At 42.5% G+C, this 23,025-nt stretch overlaps 1 protein-coding gene across 1 annotated transcript in view; it reads right to left on the reverse strand.

Moving 5' to 3' along the window:
* The window catches only part of WDR1 (WD repeat domain 1), a 29,986-nt gene extending 16,546 nt beyond the window's left edge, over nucleotides 1-13,440 (reverse strand). The window contains exons 1-3 of the mRNA XM_061584041.1: nucleotides 13,071-13,440; nucleotides 12,337-12,458; nucleotides 990-1,080 (exon numbers count right to left, since the gene is read on the reverse strand). Coding sequence (XP_061440025.1) covers nucleotides 990-1,080; nucleotides 12,337-12,458; nucleotides 13,071-13,086 — 229 coding nt within the window. The 5' untranslated portion in view covers nucleotides 13,087-13,440. The remainder of the gene's footprint in view (nucleotides 1-989; nucleotides 1,081-12,336; nucleotides 12,459-13,070) is intronic.
* Nucleotides 13,441-23,025: the final 9,585 nt, after the last annotated feature.

Raw genomic sequence — 23,025 nt, forward strand, 5'->3', positions numbered from 1 at the left:
AGTTGAATATAAAATTAACTACATCCAGGATAGTTATATGTTCTGTGATTTTACACAGGTGCAAAATGTGTGGAATTGAGTGCGCAATTTCATCTTTTGAAAATTGACTTTTTCAAAAAAGCAAGTTTCTAGTCCTTATGGTTGTAAAGATGAAACTCCAAAGTATGTTGGCAACATTTTCTTACCAGCAATGAGGAACAAACATTTCTAAAGTAGGGGAGAAGGCTGCAGACCCTGTGCAACTCCCTGACCCATTTCCCCATGACCAGCTGCTTAATTTGCATAATTTATAGAGCTCACATAATTCATTTTTAATGGCGAGTGCACACAGCACAGCTATGGCTATATTCAACATCTGAGGCAGCATTGCTGGGAGTACTGCATTTGTGGAAAAAATAAAAGAGGCAAGGAGAAAGATTCCTGATAGCATGTGCAAAATGACTTCTTGTGGTTTCAAACTATCTCTTTAGAAAAACATTACAGCTTTTGCAAAGTGACTTCAGTTTTAGGCTTAAAAAACCCAAGTTCATTCTGGAAACCAGTACACAATCATTTCAAGCTTTACAGTGCCCAAATGATTTCATATACATTCTGTTCTTCAAATCCTTACGACAATCTTGTAGGACAGGCCTGCATCACTGTCCCAATATTTCAGATTGGTCGATGCTAAGGCCTAAAGAACAGCTTGTCTAAAGTCACCCAGAGGTCACGGCAGACGCAAGATTCAAACCAGGAATTTCCTAATTCACGCCTTAGTCTCTTTGCCCTCATAGTACAGTAACTATTGTGAAACACATTCAATGGCAACAAGATAAAAATGCTGTAGACCACAATCCAGCAGGGAGATAGGCACACTGCAGCCTGTTAAAATCTACAACTTTACACAGCACCGTATTCCTACCACTGATTATAAATGGACCCTGCTTTTGTTAAGATTGGTGGTAGTGAGATTACATTATGAAGACATGCATATTGGTAATATACTATACCTCCAGATGCAATATAGAAGCCACTGGGAGCATACTTGGCAACCACAACTTGATGGGCATGTTCAGTGTAGATGTCGGCAATTGCTGGATTCTATAAAAGAGTTATAATTTCAAAATGCAGCTTTTCAAATGGTATTCAGGAAAGTCTCCCACTTGCTGCTGTCAAGTCCTTTTCAGCCGATGGAGCTGCTGGAAAAACTATCTGCTATTACCATGTTGTGAGAACCAGCAAGCATCCATTTCCAACTTTTGGGAGCTCTCTTTCAAAGAGAACCCAGATCACTGGAACACAGTTCCACAGAGAGCTACCAGGACCTTTGGCCATGTCAACACCACCTCATGATCAATGGTACCAGTGGATGTTTCAAGATCTAACAAGATCATCAGGAATCTTTCCTACCTTGGATTTCTTGGCCAAGGCTACAGTCTTAATGGCATACAGAGATTAAAAGTTGGACTGGCAGGCCTAAGAGTACAGTACCATATGGGTGTGTCTAAACTACCATGGTGACTACCCATTCTCCTGAATAATTAAAAGGACTCTGAAGGAAATAGGATCTAGTTAAGCCAATTTCAGAGTCTGACTTCCTCATTTAAAGGCCCTATGGAAAAACCCTTGACTGCCTTCCTAGAAGGGAACAAAGATCTTGTGTTTGTAGACATTTGCTACATGAACTGATGGATTGTGCCTGCTGTCCCTGCCTCCTCACTGCACCAAACTGCACAGTGGTCTCTGGCTATACACCCGAAAACGCGTAGGGTCCAAATGTGTGATATGTACTCTGACAAAATTAAGAGTAGGGAATATGCACTGGGGAACATGCACATAGCTCCTTGTGCAGAAGGGCCACCAGCATATGGAGGTTGGGTGCAGTGAGGGAGATCCTGACATTGCCACCAATGTCACAGAAATTATGATTGACTAGCCCAGTGATGTGTGGTGAAAAATTTCCAGAACATTTTCCACTGCTGTATTTTTTCCATAAAATACTTTCCAGTTTCAGAATTGCATTGATTCACCAAAAATTAATTAGTAACACAATGAATGATTACAATAGAAGTCAAACTAAGCAACTGGAATACTATAAACAAATGTACACAATTGAGTTGTCCATGTCTTAAAAATATTTCTCAATGATTTCCAAGAAAAGATTTTAATGTCTTTGAACATAACATTTAGACCACAGTTAGAATGCTTCATTGGTTTTGTTTCCCTGTAATCAAAAATTTCAGTCCGACTACTTTGACTATTGGATATTTACAACAAAAGCACTCTTAATTCAGTAAATAAAGCTTTAAAAAGGCAAGCATGCTAAATTAGGTCTATCAATTTAGAAGTGGAAAAATTCTGTATTCAAAAATTTCCAGAAAACCCACATCATCGAAGCCAAGCAAGTTACAGCCAAACAATAGTTGCTGACTCACTAACCAGGACAATCATGATCCCATCTGTGAATTATAGCTCAGCAATCTATGCCTAACATCTCAACACTCAAGTCAAGTCAGAGGTTTTCCAGAATAGCCCAGATTTACCAAATAATTCACAACTGAGAAGATTCAAGTTGACAGGTATTCCCCAAGGCTAATCAAAAATTGATTTAAAACAGGAGTTGCTAATCTGTGGCCCTCCAGAAGTTGTTGGACGCCAGCTCCCATCAACGCCAGCCAGCATGGTGAATGGTCAGGGAAGATGAGAGCAAAGTCCAACATCATCTGGCAGGCAAAAAAGCTCCCCACCCGTTTTAAAAGTTGAGGCAGGCATTGGCTGTTTTATGTCTCAACTACAGTAAAGAGAAAAAGAAAGGAAACTACTGACTTGTGCTGAAATTAAACATAGGCCCGCCACAGAAAAGAGCAATCTCCCTATTTATAAGTACGATAATTCCCAGATGTATTGTAAATAATCATTACAAAAGTTGTAATTAATTACAAGTGCAGACTCAATAATATTGTCAGGACTGAGGAATGCATCGGGCTGCTTTCTGCCAACTTAACACAATGAGCTCATCATAGAGCATGTTAGGTACATATGAATCTGTATCAGGTGCAACATATCGGTACAGCTAAAATGACTTCATAGACACATATTTTCTAAATCATGTTTTTATACAACACCTAGTTTTAAGGACTTCACATAACTGCATACAGAAATTTAATAAGCAGCTCCATCAGAAATCCCATTCCTACAGCACAGTCATTACGAACACATTCACCTTCCTTTGTTTTAAATTTAACAAAACTGATTCAGAGTCTCAGTGAATCAACAGTATAGTACTGAGTTCCCCCCAACCTCCACACATGAGAACTCAATGCATTCTCCCCACCCCATGCCCATCGGTTGCTAGCCATATATCACAAAGATTTTTGTGCTCCAATTCAACAACTATCAATATTAAATATTAAATTAGTATAGAACAATAGTCTTGCTTAGTGAACCGTTAAGCCAATGAACAGAGGAAGAGAATGATTTGTTAAGAGTGGGCAAATCTGTATTTTCTGGAAGCAAAGTGACAGCAAATGTACTGTCATTATCAGGCCACTGACTGCATTTGATTTTGCCATCAGGTCACACTAAGCCAAAGCTCATGCTGTTTTCACCCCTGAATATTAAAGCAGTTGTGGATTCAATTCTGCATGAGGTATATCAAGGGATGGAGCTTGACTATTTTTAAAAGGGTCTTGATGACACACTTCTCTACTGGGGCCTTCAGTAGCTATATATAAACTCAGCTGTAGAAATGGTGGTGTGGTCTGGTTTTGTGACGATTCGTTCATGCTTGATTAGTCTTATTTCTGTGCTGATTTTGGTAGTATTATGAAATGAATGTTTGCCTTTGTTTTAAACTATATCTTGGTCTGTACTTTGTAAATCACTTTGAGAAGATTTTTTTCTTAAAAAGCGGGTTATAAATCTATAATATAAAATATGAATAGCTCCTTCACAGTACACATTTGACTGCTTAGCATACTGTAATATACTAACTGGATTTTGTGGTGGTGAAACCTCTGGCAGCAATTGGCTGAGAAAGCCATAATGTCATAGAACAAACAGGCAGGCAGAAAGGCCTAGAGCCAACGGACCTAAGTAGGGATCAAGGAAGGTAGGTTTTAGAACAGGGAGCAGTCCAAAAATCAAGGACAAATGAAGAAGACCTTATAAAAGGCAAACTGGAAAGAGAACAGGCAGAGGAGGAGTGCACAGGGCCAGGAGTTGCAAAGATAAGGCAGTGTTTTTGTTTCATTTTCTGTACTAGCCTTAAGTCTCATCATGACATTCAAAAGCTTGCGTTTGCTATATTTCTAATCAGAATAATTACATCCAACCAATCACTAACGACTCAATGCTTTTTGAGCCTCAGAATCTAGTTATAACTGACCTAAGTTATAAGTAATGGATTTCTCAACTCTGTGACTGATTGGCACTGTCTGAATCCAAGCAAATCCTGGTTTAGCATTACATAAAGGAGCCTTGGGCTCATGCAATTCACCATCCCCTCTTCCCCTGGCACAGTCAGAAAGGAAAAATCAGAAATGATCATGGTTTGTTGTTATTTGCTAAATGTAATCTTTAGCACGGTTTAGGAAAACAAGTTAGAATCATAAGCAGCATTTGTGACGTTGCCTTGTTTTCCTAAAGCAGTTCTGGTTAACCTGCCACCCTCCAAAGGTTCATGGAATCAAAGAGTTGGAAGGGGCTTTTAAGGCCAGCAAATCTAACTGCCTGCTCAATGCAGGAATCCAAATTAAAGCATACCCGACAGGTGGCTGTCCAGCTGCCTCTTGAATGCATCCAGTGTTGGAGAGCCCATCACCTTCCTAGGGAATTGGTTCCATTGTCAGACTGCTCTAACAGTTAGGAAGTTTTTCCTGATGTTCAGTCAAAATCTGGCTTCCTTTAACTTGAGTGCATTATTCTGTGCCCTGCACTCCAGGACAATCAAGAAGAGATCCTGGCCCTCCTCTGAGTGGCAACCTTTCAAGTACTTGAAGAATGGCATCATAACTCTCCTCAGTCTTCTCTTCTCAAGGCTAAACATGCCCATTTCTTTCAGTCTCTCCTCATATGGCTTTGTTTCCAGGCTCCTGATCATCCTTGTTGCCCTCCTCTGAAACTGTTCCAATTTTCCTGCATCCTTAAAGTGCAATGTGCAGAACTGGATGCAGTACTCTAGATGAGGCCTAACCAGTACTGAATACAGGAGAACTAGTATGTCATACTATTTGGAAACTAAATGTTTGTTAATGCAGCCTAAAATAGCATTTGCCTTTTTTGCAGTCACATCGCACTGTTGGCTCATATTGTTTGTGATCAACAACAATCCCAAGATCTGTCATGCATGTCGTATTGCTGAGCCAAGTATCCCCCATCTTATTACTGTGTATTTGGTTTCTTTTTCCAAGGTGTAGAACTTTGCACTTATCCCTGTTGAATTTCATTCTGTTGTTTTCAGCTCAATGCTCCAGCCTATCAAGATTCCTTGGAAATTTGTTTCTGTCTTCCAGGGTATTAGCTATTCCTCCCCATTTTGTAACATCTGCAAATCTGATAAGCATTTCCCCCCATCCAAGTCATTAATAAAAATGTTGAAAAACACTGGGCCCAGGACTATGCCCTGAGGTACCTGCTTATTACCTCCCCCCAGTTTGAGGAGGAACCATTGATAAGTACTCTTTGAGTACGATTCTGGAGCCAACTGTGGATCCACCTGATAGTTGTTCCATCCAGCCCACATTTAATTAGCCTGCTAATCAGAATATCATGTGGCACTTTGACAAAAGCATTGCTGAAGTCGAGATATATTATGTCAACAGCATTCCCACAGTCTACCAGGGAGGTTACCTGATCAAAAAATGAAGTAAGATTAGCGTGGCAGGATTTGTTCTTGATAAATCCATGTTGGCTTCTAGTAATCACTGCATTGTTTTCAAGTGCTTACAGACTGACCACTTTATAATCTGCTCCAGAATTTTCCCAGGGATTGATGTCAAGCTGACTGGTCTGTAGTTCCCAGGTTCCTCCCTTTTGCCCTTTTTAAAGACAGGGACAACATTAGCCCTCCTCTAGTCATTCACCCATCCTCCACGATTTCGCAAAGATAATAGTGTTTCTGAGAGCTCTTCAGCCAGTTCCTCCAATACTCTAGGATGTAGTTCATCGGGCCCTGCAGATTTGAACTCGTTCAAAGTGATTAGGTGTTCCTTGACCATTTGTCTGTCAATCTCAAACTCTAATCCTACCCCTTCTACTTCATGTTTCCTGGGTGGGTCATAGACCCTCTTTTGGGAGAAGACTGAGCCAAAGTAGGAATTGAGCACTTCTGACTTTTCTTTGTCATCTGTTATCATTTTGCCATCCTCACTGAGTAGCTGTGCCACCATTTCTTTTCTCTGTCTTTTACTATGGATGTATCTGAAGAAAGCTTTTTTGTTGCTTTTAGCATCTCTCACTAACCTCAGCTCATTCTCAGCTTTAGCCTTCCTGATGCCATCCATGAAATTCCGTGATACCTGCCTGTACTCTTCCTTTGTGGGCTGGCCTTCCTTCCACTTCCTGTATGTGTCCTTTTTTGTTTTAAGGTCATCTCTAAGCTTTTTGCGAAGCTACATTGGCTTCTTCTGCTGACTTCTCCCTATCCTAAACTGAAATTAACCACAAGTTGTGTGTATACAGACATAAAGAAACTAAGAAAATGCAGCAGAGAAAGCAGATCTTGGTTTATCTGAACTGTTTAAACTGCAGTTCAGATTAATGTGGCTTTTTCTAACATTACAGTGGAAATTTTCACTGTCCTCCTCATATACGGAGAGGTTCATGAGCCTAATGCAAGTCATTCCTAAGGGTGATCATCTGAACCATGTCCCCCACTCAGGCTGCCAAATTGCTACTGCTTCTCCCACTCCTCAATACCCTGCCTCTTCCCAATAGAAAGGGTGGAGGGAGGCACCTTCATCAAGCTCCAACAGATCTCATTCAAAACACTCAAGAGATCTCCATGTGTGAAAACCATCTATTAATGAGCTTCCATAAAGACATGAACTGACCATTAAGGATAACAAACAATTGTCCTAACAAAATTGCCACCTATCCTATCCCACTGTTCCTGTTGTTTCCAGGGGGAAAAGAAACTATTACTGATTAAGTCAAGGTCAGAGAGGTCAAATACCTTCTTTGTTGTGTAAGTCAACACCTTTTAAAAAAGCTGGAATGTTAAGGATACAGCAATTTTCTTTCTGTTACACACCAGGGCTCCTTCTGAGCAACAGACAATCACGTGCAATAGAATCCCACTTTGCAAAAGTCACTGAAACCAGATAAGATACCAGGAAAGGTCTGAAAGAAACAGTTAGAATACCAGACACTTTTAAGAAAACAAATAAACAGATTAACTACACGTTCAGATACGTAGTTCAGTCTATTAGTTCTGAGCACTGAAACCAGAGATACTTCCAACAGCCAACAACCCACTCTTAACACAGTACTGGAAGAGGAAGCTACATAAGTAAAATATTCATGCAACTGGGTAATCCAGTCTTGCAGATGTCCTTATGGTGCTTTCTCTTAATGTGGGGCACAGCATCACTTGAATTACCAATTATGGATGAGACAGCAGCATAAGATACTTGACAGATATACTCAGGGCTGAAAATATTCACTGTTATGGTAGTTAATCACTTTTTATTCATTGAATGGTACATCATTCTAAAATTCCTTGAATGTTTTATTCTAGAGTCCCCAACACAGTGTCCCTGGGCATATGAATGTCCATTAGGATCCACTCTGCACAGCTACAGCGTTCAAGCCACACAAAACTTAACTGGCAAAAGGCTTTTTCCTCCCTTCCTGCCCAGCTCTTTCTTTGAACAGGCCCCTCCCCTTTCAATTCTGATTAGCCACCCACCTGTCTGTTGTTAAAAGGAGTGAAAAAGAGAAGAGATTCTCCAGTCACTGCAAAGGAGCAAGAGGTGCTAGTGTGACAAGGCAGCAGCAGATTCTGAGCACCAGTGGAGGTCAGGGTGCAGCAAGAAGGGGACCATGGCAGACATCCATGCAGGAAATTGGCCTTATGTTGACCCTGGGCCAGTCTGATTTTTCATAGACCCCTTTCATAGAGAGGGGAGTGCAGCAGGAGGGGAAGATTATTCACCCACCTCATGCTAGCCTCAAAGCAAGACAACTGGGCTTCAGTCTTTTCTATTTTCATCCCCTAGTTGGCATTTGTTTTGGCCTCTTTGGGGGCAATGAGTACTGGGCGGTGGCATTGCTTGGTCTCCTCTCCATACAGGTTTGCCTCTTTTTTGGTCCCATTAAGGGTTATGCAAGGGGGAGACTGCAAACTTACCTTATGCAAGTTGAAGTGGGAGTACCCACCATTTGGGGGACCTGTAACCCCCCAGATCTTGTTGAACTGCAACTCCTCTCAGCCAGCATACCCAATAGGGATGAGGGCAACTGCAGATTCCAACAACATTTGGAGGGTCACAGGTTCCCATTCCCACACTGATGATATTCACCAACTTAATTCTAGAATAGCTGTATTATCATTCATTGTTGCAGTTGTGAATGATACCTGTGCTCATTCTGCATATATTTAAGCTTAAATTGAATTGCCACATAACTATATTTTTGCATTTCATTGCCATTAGACGAGTTCCCCCTATAGATCCATGTACATATATACCAACTAGGAATGTCAGAGGAATTAATTGAAAATGGACTATCAAGCAGATTTCAATCCTCATCCACCCATTCGACCTCCATTACAGCACAGACTCTTGCTGTGAAAGCTATTCACCTTAGTTCTCTACAATCAACTTTTTTAAAATAAAAAAGATACATTTTATAAATAAATAGAAATATAAATTGTTTTGCAATATACATAATTTACATATTAATTATGTATACAGGCACCACTTCCCTCTTCTTGTTTCTGAACTGTTGTTTGCTGCCAAACGCAGCCAATATGCACTAAGACTGCAATCCTAACCATGTCTACTCAGAAGTAAATCCCAATGAATTCAATCAACTCCCAGGTAAATAGTGTTAGGATTTCAACTTTAATCTCCTTCCTATTATGAATTTTAAAAACCAATAGACTGCATCACTCATTATGGTTCTCATGACATAGAAAAAAGTTATCTTTAGTGACCTCTGGATTTTATCTCTGCTCTCTAGCCTCTTTGTCAAAGTGGGGAAAACCATCTTGATTTGACTGCCCATTTTTGAGTACTCTAAATCCTCATTTTAAAAGTAAAACCAAATTCAAAATTCCTTCCTTCCTCTTTAGTTTTCTACACTTATAACCCAACTGTCCCTCCCTGATGCCTAAGGAAAACCTGGAAGTCAGCCCCACCAAATTCAATAGGACTTACTTTTGAGTAGACATGGTTAGGTTTGCTGCCATAGATGGCTTTGTGATGGGCCATTAGCCACATATTTCATTAACGTTGAAAAAAAACACATCCTGGAAGGTAACTGATTTGCATATACCTGTTGTTGGCTGACATATGCTAGTCTATTGTATGTTGCATAAAAGAAAATAGCTAAAATATGTATATTCCAAATCAATGAATAATAAAAATGTAACAGACTTGTGCAAAATAAACCAATTGCAGCATAAGACAAAATACTAGATGAGAGTGCAAATGAACATTGGAATAGATTGAGACATGTCCCTATATCACTAATACCAACCGAGGATAACACTTCATGCATCTGATAAAATGTATTTTAGTCCATGAAAGCTTATGCCATAACACATCTGTTAGTCTTAAAAGTAGGACAAAGCTGCCTCCTTTGTTCCAACGTACCAGTCAGCTTGCTCTATATTCAATACTTAAATCTAATACTGGCATGCAGTGACTGAAAGCAAGTAAATTGCTGTAAACTGCCCAGAAAGCTTCCGCTATGGGGCAGTATATAAATGTAATCAATCAATCATTCAATCAAATGGTGTACTAAGAACACTTGAGTTCAAATCCATGATCAGTAGAGAATTGAGGTCCTTGGAAATAAAATTTGATAAAAAGTATTTTTTGTTCTCAAGTCTTTGCATTTAGCTGTTTGAAGTCTGACAGAGTTGAATTTTGCATTCTTTTTCTCATAACGTTCAAACATAACTTTAAAAAAAGACTCTAATACAAAATTTAAATTGGTAGAGTATAAAGAATGTGACAAACAGTTCCACCCTTGCTGCAGCTGCCTTAGAAAGGTGCCAATTGTGTAAGTGATGCATACAGCAGAGTGCCACTCACGGCTCTCACCCTTATGTAATACTGCCACCACACTCCTCTTTACCTCTCACCCTGGCTAGGAAGGGCAGGCCAGGTCTTATGAGCCAGTTAATTGCCCTGGGCAAACGAGCATCCTTTCCTTGAAGAACCCTGGGGCACACATGAGTAGTGCAAGACCAAGCATTCTAGGCACTTGAGAACTGAATCACTTGAGTGTATCACAATTGCATTCCAGTTGCAAAGTCAGACAGGTTTATTAGGAATAAGTCTAAGAGACCAAAGGAACAAGGTAGGTTGGTACTTCAAGTAAATAATCCAGCATTAAAGATCTAGCTAACATATGGATGTCTATACTCACACAGGAGCAGAAAAGACTTAAGAACATAAGAACATAAGAAGAGCCTGCTGGATCAGGCCAGTGGCCCATCTAGTCCAGCATCCTGTTCTCACAGTGGCCAACCAGGTGCCTGGGGGAAGCCCGCAAGCAGGACCCGAGTGCAAGAACACTCTCCCCTCCTGAGGCTTCCGGCAACTGGTTTTCAGAAGCATGCTGCCTCTGACTAGGGTGGCAGAGCACAGCCATCATGGCTAGTAGCCATTGATAGCCCTGTCCTCCATGAATTTGTCTAATCTTCTTTTAAAGCCGTCCAAGCTTGTAGCTTCTGTTGGTAGTCATAGGTGAAGGACAAAGGAAAGATAACACATTCTATATTTATGGGGGGGGGAGGTTTGCATGCAGATGACTCTGAGGGGCAGCTTGCTCTGCACAGCCAATGGGTTTAGTTGTAGTAGGCTTCTGGGCCGAGTTGCCTGTACACAGGAAAGCATACAGCCCACCTTTTTCCCTAGCATGATGATTTTGACAAAGCCAGGACAGAAAAAAATACGGAAGTGCTTTCTCACAGAGCACATAGTTAAACTGCGGGATTTGTGAGCACATGATGCATTAATGGTTACCAACCTGGATGGTTATAAAACAGGCTTAGGAAAAGTTATGGAGGATAAGGCCATTTGTGGCTACTGGGCATGATGTCAGTGTGCCACCTCCAGTACTGAAGGAAGCATGCCTCTAAACACTTGTTGCTGATGAACACAAGTGGAGAGAGTGCTGTTGCATTCATGGCCCTGCTAGTATCTGGTTGGCCACTGTGAGAACACGATATCAGACTAGATTGGCTTTTGGTCTCGTCCAGTAGGGCTTTCCTTATGTTCCAATTACCATGCCTTAAAGTTTTGCACATGTAGTTTCTAGTCTCTATAACACAGACACCAACACCAGAAATTAAAGTGAATTTCATTACTAGCATTTTTTCTAAGAAAGGGAACATAAGCAATCGTGCATCCACACTCACACACAGGAGTTCTCTTTTAGAAATCTTAACCACATCAAAAATTTTGAAGTAGCAATTTACTAGATACATGGTTTTCAGTGAGATGCATAGCTTTCAGTGAGATAAGGAAGAATTTTCCAGTAGTCATCACCAATACTATGAAGTTTGTTTCACCAGGATCAAGATCTGTCACCTACAAATAGCACTAAGCATATACTTGATTGATCTCAGTACACTGAGAAAAACTCCAACAGAGAATTTAAATTACCATTTTAGTACCATTTATCATTTAAATAGCGTAATTTAAATAGTGTAATTTTATCACTTTTCATCATAGCTTTAAGGCAGCTGCGGGGAACCTTTGGCCTTCCGGATGTTGCTAAATTACACCTCCCATCGTCCCTTATTATTGGCCCTGGTTGGAGCTGATGAGAGTTGTAGTTCAGCAACATCTGGAGGTACAAAAGTTCCATCAGTACTGATACGTATTTCATAATAATCACTAATCTTCTCTCCCTCCCATTACTTCTATTTTAAGGCCGTTATTATTTATTTAAAAGATACAGTACCCTTTATCATGGTAGATTTCAGGGCGGTAGTTTCCACATACAACCTCCTCATCTATTGATTATTCTCAGCTCCTGCGAGTCATTTTTCTTTCACTCTAATGCCCTCCTAAATTGTCACAGATCTCTCTGACCTTAGTAATATAGTAAGAAGCCATTAATACAGAAGGTTCAAAAGTAACATTAATAAGAATTAAGGTAAAAATGATAATACATTACATCAATGTTGCGGATGATGACACATTTCCCATTCGTATACAAAAAGTTATTGCCCTTTGGATCTCCTCCAATGATTTTGGAGACACCTCTTTCAACCTGTGGGAGACTGGCAAACACTTTTTCTACAAATGAAAAAGATACATATATAAACAACACATGACTAACAGCAGTCTCTGGAGGCATAAGAAAACAAACAGCTCAGCTACTGACACATTTACGATTTAACTTGTTGCTGAAGGTAAGTGGGGAAATGGGGGAAGACTTCAAACAGCCACACTGCAGACCTTCCCATTCCCTGATGAAGGAGATGAGAGGCAATTCGAAGAAATGGGCAAATAAGACCACCCTTTGCCAACTGACACATGAAAATGGCAAGAGGAAGTCCTATCTGCAAGCTTGCTGTTTCCAAAGGTGCCTTCCTTGAGTGGCTGCCGTTAAATTTTTCCAGGGCGGCACGCAAACGGCATCCCTCCGCCCAAAGTATTCTTCCCTAGCACCTCCTTCAAGTCCACAGGCAACCCCACCTATGCATGCAAGGAAAAGGTGCACGGGTATGGGGGAGGCACAGAAACGTGCCCCAGAATGACAGGAGAAGGACGAGCAAAGGATCAAAGCGGCAATGGGCGACGCTTCTCTCCTTCCTCTTCCTTGTAATGGAAGAAGCTGCAGCGCTACATTCGTGCAGATTTCCCCCTCAGTTCCAGGCAAGCAAGGCACCAACTCGGCATACTTACTCAGCTCATAAGGCATCTTGACCCCCCACTTGTTACTGCTGCCGCTCCTTAACTGCGAAAGATGCCACAGTCGAACGGAAAGGGAGATGGGGAACAGGCACAAGCCACTTCACCGGGTTGCAAATTCCCTCCCGCAGCCGCAGCGACGTCAACTCCCAGCTGCACAAACCAGGAAGCGCCCGCTCGCACAGCTTTTCCTTCTCTCCCCCTGGCTTTGACCATATATAGTCAACTCTGCTCGAGCCACGCCGCGCGCGTAGAAGGAGCGGCTTCCAACTGAGCTGCTGCCTCCTGCTGCAACCACAGCCCGCCCGTCCCGGAAATGCCGCCAAGACCAGAGCCGACTGCAAACCCCGCCTCCGAGCACAAACAGGGAAGGGCTGCAGGGGCGCATGTCCAACGGCGCCCCCTCTGTCGTCACCACGCGCTCGCGCGTGGCCTGACTGGGTAAAGGACGCAGCGATAGAAATATTAGGGCGATATATAGTCGAAATTGCTGCTTTCGATAATTTCTTTTTTCCTTCCCTGTGGCGGAAGTGAGAGTTCACATGCCCATAAAAACCAGGGGAATAATTAACATGTTACCACAACTAGGAATCAGCGGTAGTTGTGTTTTCTCGATTTCGCTTTCAACCTGCTCGCATACACACGCAGTCGCAGAGAAAGGCTTTCCTGCCCTTTCGGGCGCTGGATTTACTGCCTGTGAAAGCATTTTGTTTTTAGACCTTCACAGGGCAATGGTGCCTGCGTGCAAGGCAACAGAGCACAAGACTTCCGCATGCAACTGAACACTGGGTTGGGGTGAGAGGTGGTCTCTGACTGGGCAATTTAAGTAGATTGACCTTTGGTGTAGTACCACGGGCTGTTTTGTATGGGAATTTTGGGGCGGGAATACTACCCCATCCTCAGCTCCACCTCTGATCTGCACTATTAATAGGGGACTATTTCTGCTTCGCTATAATCACGTGTATTATAAACACCGTGTAGGGATTATGCCGCAATTTTCACTGAGTCCCAAGATATGAGCGCAGCGTTTCTGCACAGACACTTTCTTTGTAGTACAGTGGCTCCCAAACATTTGTTTCTCGCTGACTGACCAAGCGCTGAGGGCACTGGCGGACCATTTAATATTTTTTTTCTGCGTGTTGTAGCCGTTGCACCTTGCTATGCTGGATGCTGCATGATTTTTAATGATTTTTTTTACAGACACGCTGTGGACCACAGTTCGGGAACGCCTGTTCCGAAGTATTTGTATTTGTTCCGAGGATCCCGAGGTATTTGTATTCACTGCAGAACTTTTTGCCATCCTCTTGATGTTGAATTGGATTAACCTATACTGATTTCCACAGTTCACATGCTATTCTGTTGCAGTTTTCTCCCATCTCTCAACCATCATGTTGGGTTTTGTTGGATACCTGAGCATCAATGAACTGGATGACTAGGCTGCTAAGATGACCACTCACCTTGCTTTTAAACACATTCCATCAAGTGATCTAAGTCAAAGGATCAAATCTGTAATTTTTAGTTGATGGCTTTTAAACTGTAATTTAATTAATTACTGATTATTGTAAATTGTGATTTATAGTGAGAAACTTGCATATTGTAAAATTTACGGGGAAAAGGACCAGTTGCAACAAGCTTAACAATAATAGCTTCTTGATTTGAAACTAGTACTTTAATTGTCATCAAATGTGTCACTTAAGAACCAAAGAAAGGAAGGTGTTCCGGCTCAGTTAAGGATTGAACAGGGAGTCCCTACCATCAGTATTATTTATTTAGAAAAAATCTTTAATCACACAACTCTAAGCATTGTACATAATCAAATCAATAAAACACAGATAAAAACCAGCATTTTTTTTAAAAAAAGCACCCATAATATAATTATCAATAAAATACAGATAAAATTATCACATCTTTTTAAAAAAAATATATGCAACTAAATTAAATGTATGGTTAGGCTTGCTGAAATAAAAAGTTCAGCAGGCACCTTTAACAGTACGGTGACTCAGCTCCCCATTGAGTAGTGATGGATCAGACAACAGACTTGATCACTGGGTTACAAATTAGTGTTTACCAAAAATAAAGCATATTTACATTGCAGAGCAAAGAGCTCTCAGTAGCAAGTATGGCTACTCAACGTGAGGTTTAGAAGGAGGAAGTAGAGCAGAGAGATATGGCTACAGGAAAGAAGCAGAGCAGTTTCCCCAGTATCCCTTCCTATCTGAGCAAGATATGGATTAACCTTCTGAGTTCAGGTTCTTAGTGACTCACAGACTGAGTCATTCAACAGAGGGTGCCTGCCTAATGTACATTGGCAGAGAAGCACCACTGCTGCCACACTAAAAGATTAATGCCTTGCAAATGTGGAACGCACATGACACGGCACTTGTAAAAGTGCAAGATCCATAGATGAAAGCCATCGAGTAGAAATTTATGGGGCAAGGAAACTACTCTCTGGATTAAGCTCTGTAGGAAGAACTGGAGCCACTGTAAGACGGGCCCCCCAGTACAAATCTCAAGGAGCTAATCTAGGTGAATACCATAGTCAAGGGCATAAAAAGCTGCAGAGAGATCAAGAAGGGGCAAGGACACACTCCCCTTGTCCATTTCGACAACGTTCATTTGTTGGGGCAATTAAGGCCAATTCAGTACCATGCCCATTAGTCCATGAGGCAGTGTCAAAAAACACATGTCATAAGGTACAAAATATTTGGGTATCTAGACATCTTACATAAGTTGTGTGGTAATGTCACACCTCCTTAAAATACTAATTTTTTTCAGTGTAGCCTAGATATAAAAACCATTAAAATAATAAAAGTAAACCCTGGAATCAGCAATGGATATTGCTTCCACTCAGTAAAGGTGCCACAAGTTGCCTGCCATTCTCTCACAATAGCACATTGGGTCTGCTAAATAGCCTAATAAACACAGAAGAAGAGGAATTGGAGAGATTTTACGCAGAAGTACAGGAAGAAATTAATCACACACTAGAACAAGATGTTCGGATAATCATGAGGGATTGGAATGCAAACGTAGGGAACGGAAGAACTAGAAATTGTGGGGAAATGGGGCTTGGGAGATAGGAATGAAAAAGGAGAAAGACTTATTGAATTCTGTGAAGCCAATGATTTGTTTCTTGCCAACACATTTTTTGAGCAACCAAAAAGATTACTGTACACACGGACGTCACTAGTGGTCAATATAGGAATCAAATTGATTATATAATTGGAAACAGAAGATGGAGAAGTTCCACACTTCCTGCAAAAACAAGACCAGGAGCAGACTGCGGTACAGATCATGAACTGGTCGTATTGAAAATCAGAGTAAAACTAAAGAAGAACAACAAAGCAATCATAATGCCAAAATACAATTTAAATAACATCCCAGAAGAATTTAAAGTTCAAATAAGAAACAGATTTGAAGCTTTAATGTTAGTTGATGGAGAACCAGAAGAACTATGGAATGAAGTCAGAGACATTATCAGGGAAGAATGCAAAAAGACAATACCTCTAGTTAAAAAGAGAGAAAGACCTCAATGGATGACTGAAGAAAGTCTTAAAATGGTTAAAGAGAGAAGGAAAGCAAAAGCAAAAGGAGATAGAAACACGGTCAGAACCCTAAATGCAACTATACAACGACTAGTACATAGGGACAAAACTATTACAATAGTTATTGTATAGAAATAGAAAAGGACAACAAAATGGGAAGAACAAGAGCTCTATTCCAAAAGATTAGAGAAATGAAAGGGAAATTTAAACCAAGAATAAAAAGGTAAAGGTGTCCCCTCACTAGTAGTGCGAGTCGTTTCCGACTCTTAGGGTGACGTCTTGCAACGTTTACTAGGCAGACTGTATATATGGGGTGGGATTGCCAGTTCCTTCCCCGGCCTTTCTTTACCCCCCAGCATATGCCGGGTACTCATTTTACCGACCACGGATGGATGGAAGGCTGAGTGGACCTTGAACTCTTTTACCGGAGATTCGACTTCCTCCTTCCGTTGGAATCGAATTCCTGCCATGAGCAGAGCTTCGGCTGTGTTACCGCCGCTTACCACTCTGCGCCATGGAGGGTCTAAAAACCAAGAGTAGGAATGTTGAATAATCAACAGGGAAACACACTGACTGGCCGAGATGAAATAATAGGAAGATGGAAGCAATACAATGAAGAACTCTATAAAAGAGATGCAAGGGTGACAGATTCATTCATGGAGGAACCATATGATGAAGAACCAGAAATTTTAGAATGTGAGGTGAAAGCTGCTCTTAAAATTCTTGGAAGAAACAAATCACCAGGAACAGATGGCATACCGATAGAGTTGCTACAAGCTACTGAGACTGAATCTGTCCAAATTTTGACAAAAACTTTTCAAGAAATATGGAAAACTAAACAATGGCCCACAGACTGGAAGTGTTCAATATATATCCCAATTCCAAAGAAAAGGGATCCCAGAGAATGCAGTAATTATTGAACTATTGCCTTAATGGGATGCAAGTAAAGTAATGCTCAAGATTCTACAACAAAGGCTCTTACCATATATGGAGCAAGAAATGCCAGACGTCCAAGCTGGATTTAGAAAGGGAAGAGGCACCAGAGATCCCATGGCAAACATACGTTGGATAATGGAACGGAGCAAGAAATTTCAGAAGAAAATCACCCTGTGCTTTATAGATTACAGCAAAACCTTTGACTGTGTAGATCAGCCTTTCCCAACCAGTGTGCCTCCAGATGTTGTTGGACCACAACTCCCATCTTTCCTGACCATTGGCAATGCTGGCTGAGGCTGATGGGAGTTGTGGTCCAACAACATCTGGAGGCACACTGGTTGGGAAAGGCTGGTGTAGATCATGAAAAACTTTGGAATGCTTTAAAAGAAATGGGGGTGCCACAGCATCTGATTGTCCTGATGCGCAACCTATACTCTGCACAAGAGGCTACTGTAAGGACAGAATATGGAGAAACCTATTGGTTCACAATAGAAAAGGGTGTGAGACAGGGGTGTATTTTATCACCCTATTTGTTTAATCTGTACGCAGAACATATCATACGGAAAGTGGGATTGGACCAAGATGAAGGAGGTGTGAAAATTGGAGGGAGATATATCAATAATTTAAGATATGCAGATGATACCATACTCTTGGCAGAAACCAGTAATGATCTGAAATGAATGCTGATGAAAGTTAAAGAGGAAAGCACAAAAGCAGGACTACAGCTGAACTTCAAAAAGACTAAAGTAATGACAACAGAAGATTTATGTAACTTTACAGTTGACAATGAGGACATTGAACTTGTCAAGGATTATCAATACCTCAGCACAGTCATTAACCAAAATGGAGACAATAGTCAAGAAATCAGAAGAAGGCTAGGACTGGGGAGGGCAGCTGTGAGAGAACTAGAAAAGGTCCTCAAATGTAAAGATGTATCACTGAACACCAAAGTAAGGATCATTCAGACCATGGTATTCCCAATATCTATGTATGGATGTGAATGTTGGACAGTGAAAAAGGCGGATAAGAGAAAAATCAACTCATTTGAAATGTGGTGCTGGAGGAGAGCTTTGTGCATATCATGGACTGCGAAAAAGACGAATGATTGGGTGTTAGAACAAATTAAATCAGAACTGTCACTAGAAGCTAAACTGATGAAACTGAGGTTATCATACTTTGGACACATCATGAGAAGACATGATTCACTAGAAAAGACAATAATGCTGGGAAAAACAGAAGGGGGTAGAAAAAGAGGAAAGCCAAACAAGAGATGGATTGATTCCATAAAGGAAGCCACAGACCTGAACGTACAAGATCTGAGTTCATGACAGATGCTGTTGGAGGTCACTGGTTCATAGGGTCGCCATAAGTCGTAATCGACTTGAAGGCACATAACAACAACAAAGTCCCGTAGCAAATAGGTAGCCAGTGACATCCTGGAAGGTGCAGTGCCATGAGTAGAATTTCCCCAGATAGTCCAAGTGATCTTACAGGTTACCAGTGCATGAATAGTGGTCAGACTATCCTGGTCCAGAAACGGCCACAGCTGTCTTACCAGCCAAAGCGGGTAAAAAGCACTCCTAGCCACTGAGATTGCCTGAGCCTCTAGTGACAAAGATGAATCCAGGAGCACCCACCCTCATCCAGCCCACAACCAAGTCCAGGCAGCAGTCCAGGGCTTGCACGGCCTCACCCGATTCAGATGTTACGAGAAATAGAGCTGGGTATCGTCAGTGTACTGCTGACATCTTACCCCAAATCTTCTGATGACTACTCCCAAGGGCTTCATATGGATGTTAAACAGCAAGATGGTACCCTGCAGCACCCCACAGCACAACTACCAGGGGGCCAAAACATAATCAACCAATGCTATTCTCTGAAAATGACCCTGGAGATAGGATCAGAACCACTGTAAAACAGTTCCTCCAAAACCCATCTCATCAAGTCAACCCAGAAGGATTCCATGAGCAATGGTATCAAAAGCCACTGAGAGATCAAGCAAGAATAACAGGATCACACTCCCACTGTCCTTCTCCCAATAAAAGTCATCCATCAGGGCGACCAAGGCTGATTCAGTCCCATAACCAGGCCTGAACCCAAACTGGAATGGGTCAAGATAATCTGTTTCATCCAAGAGTACTTGCAATTGCTGTGCCACAACTCTCTCAATCACCTTTCCTAAGAAGGGGATATTTGCGACCAGGTAGTAGTTGTTGCAAACCAATGGGCAGGAGCGGTCAAATCACCACCTCTTTCAGGGTGGCTGGAACCACTCCCTCTCGCAACGATGTGTTGACCATACCCTGGATCCACTTGGTCAACCCCCCTTGGCAAGCTTTAATAAGCCAAGAAGGGCAAGGGTTGAGAGGACACATTGCTGGCCGCATTGTCACAAGCAACTTGTCCACGTCACCAGGCTGAATCAACTGCAACCATTCCCAAGACATTACAGCAGATGTTGCACTGGATACCTCACTGGGGATTACAGTAGATGTGGATGAGGCATCAAGATTGCTACGGAGGTGAGCAACTTTACCCTCAAAGTGCCTTGCAAACAATTCAGAGTGGACCTCCAAAGGGTCTAAAACTCCATTTCCTGGATTTGATGTCAACAGACCCCTGACAATACAGAAAAGCTCCACTGAACAGCTACTTCAGGATGCGATGGTGGCAGAGAAGTGGGCCTTCTTTGCCACCCTCACCGCCGCACAGTAGGCACAGTTATGACGTTTTACTTATGCCCGATCAGCCTCACAGCACGCCTTTCACCACTTGTGCTCTAGCTGTCATCCAGCCTGTTTCATTTCCTTTAGCTCACTGGTGTACCAAGGCGCAAACTGGGCTCCACAATGCTGGAAAGGGCGCTCGGGGCAACTGTGTCAAGAGCCTGATGCGCCTCGCTATTCCACAGTGTGACAAGGGCTTCAACAGGGCCACCTGCTCTATCTACTGGGAACTCCCCCAGGGCATTCAGGATTCCATTAGTCTCTGGGGGCGGACCACCTTAATCTGTCCATCATTCCTGCAGGGGAGAATCGGAGCCATAAGTCTAAACTTCACCAGAAAGTGGTCTGACCACGACAATGGGGTGACATCTACCCCCTACCTCCAAACCACTCCTTCCTCTATCTGGAGCAAAAATCAAGTCGTGGGTGTGCCCTGCCCTATTCGTCGGGCCGGCAACACCTTGAGACAGCCCCATGGTCGTCATGGAGGCCATGAAGTCCCGAGCTGGATCACTAGAGGCAGCCTCAGCATGGACATTGAAATCACCCAGAACGATACCTCCAATACCACAGCCAAGACTGCCTCCGCTGGCTCGGTCAGAAAAGCTGCCGGGCAGCAGGGTGGACAGTACACCAGCAGCAACAACACCAGGTGCAGGCCCTCACAGCCAGTTCCAAGACAGAGTGGTTTCCTGGTGACAGAGATAGAAGTTCTGTAGGCCACAGCAACTCCTCCCCCGTCCCTGCAGCCTGTGCTGGTGTTGCACCGAGTATCCAGCAGCGCTTGGAAGTAACTTGTTAGAAATAACGAGTTATTTGTAATTTATTACTTTTTTGAATAATGAGTGGGTAACTTTGTTACATTTTGCTTGTAACAGAACGAGTGGTAATTTCATTACTTTTCAGCTGCAACTGTAACATTTCCTGCGTTACTTTTGGACGTTACTTGGGGGGGAAGCAGGGGAAGTCTTCTGCTGTTATGATTGGTGGACGAAAGACATGCCTCATACTGGGCTTCTGCGCAGCTTCTCTCTTTCCTCATGCTCTGTGTCAGGAGGCCACAAGGGAGGAGCTGGAGAGCTGGATGGTGTGGAGATAGAGAAAAATTGTGGACGGTGGTGAAGAAAGGAGTGGAGGGAGAAAGCTTGAGGGCAAGCATGGAGGAGGAAGCAGCAGCAGAATGGAGGTGAGGAGCTCTGTGTGTGTGTGTGTGTTAGGGTTACCAGACCTTTCCGGATTTCAGGGATGATCTCTGGACTCACTCCGGATCACTTGCCCTCCCCCCCCACCGCCTGCCTGCTACCACACTGGCCCTGCCACTCCACCATATGCTCAGAGGCACACGTTACCAAATTCTTCCAAGCTACACAGGAAGTGGATTGGACAGTGAAAGGCCAACCCATATTGTGTTTGGATTTTGACAAATTTGTAGGGCAGTACAATATCTCAGAGAGGAGGTCAAGTCTCCTGCTCCCCTGGTGCATTCACTATAGCTGCCCAATTTCTCTGCTTTTAAAAGTTTGATAGAAATATCTGTGAGCTATAGGTATGTTCTTAAACCGCAAGGTTTTTTTGCCTATTAGTGAATATTTATATAATTGATGACACGGATGTGAACTGTGATCACACAGAGCAGAGGTGGGGAACTTTTTCAGCCCAGCAGGCCACATCTTTCTCCCTTCTTCCCATGGGCCAACTTTGACAGGTGAGTGGGACCACTCACCTGTCAGTCATCTGATGCCATGACATTAGGTGAGTGATAGGTGGGTGATCTTGCCCATCTGTCGAAGTCAACATGCAGGGTGGGGGGGGGAAGGGTGTGCTTTGCCAGGCCGTTTCCTGCAGGGAATGCACTGGCAAAGCAACATCGAGCAGTGACATCAGCTGATGGACAGGGGAGCATGATTTCAAGGAAATAGCCTTGACAGCCAGTTTGGATCCCCTGGCAGACCATGACTAGCCCGCGGACTGCAGGTTCCCCACCCTGGACATAGTGGATTTCAAGTGTCTGTCAGTAAGATATAAAGATCTGTAACTCAGATTCAGGGTTTTGCATCATAGTGGCACTACAGCACCTTGGATCCATTTTTTTTGGGGTCACAAGTTGCTGTTTAAATGTTTTTGTTTAAATAAATACATTTTTAGAGTTGGTGCAGATATAAGAAAAAAGCTGGTATATTTGGGGTTTATCTACTATGTAAAAACCACAAAGATGTGTTGATCAAATTATTTTAATTAGAAGCGTACCTAAAAACAAATTATATGAGCTAACCAACGTTAGGGAGATCTAAGCTGTACTGATTTCAGTGTCATACTTAAGCACATGCTTAACTCTCCCTTTGAAGTCAATCAAACTGAAATGTATTTTGACTTTGAGCGGATGATGTGTGTGGGAATTATGATCTTAAAGCACACTTCCTTTGGAGAAGGCTTCCACAAACACCACAGTCACCATGCAGAGGAGTATCTAAAGTCACGGTCCTTCCTCTGCACTCCAGTCTGGGAGTAGACGTACTCTTGAGTCAACATTCACAGGACTGCACTGTAAGTATGGCAGCCCCTTTCATGGAACCATGATTTAAGCTTCTGGAAGCCATCCGCCACAATGTATTTCTTTAGAAATACAGGTCAAGTTCAATCGAAGCTACTTGCACGCAGCAGAGCTTTAAGACTTGCAGTGCCCACCCAGATGGAATCAGTCCCCCCCCCAAGGACATGAGGCCAACAGCTCTGTTCCTCAGCAAC

Source organism: Rhineura floridana, chromosome 9, assembly GCF_030035675.1.
Source record: "Rhineura floridana isolate rRhiFlo1 chromosome 9, rRhiFlo1.hap2, whole genome shotgun sequence".
Taxonomy (NCBI): domain Eukaryota; kingdom Metazoa; phylum Chordata; class Lepidosauria; order Squamata; family Rhineuridae; genus Rhineura; species Rhineura floridana.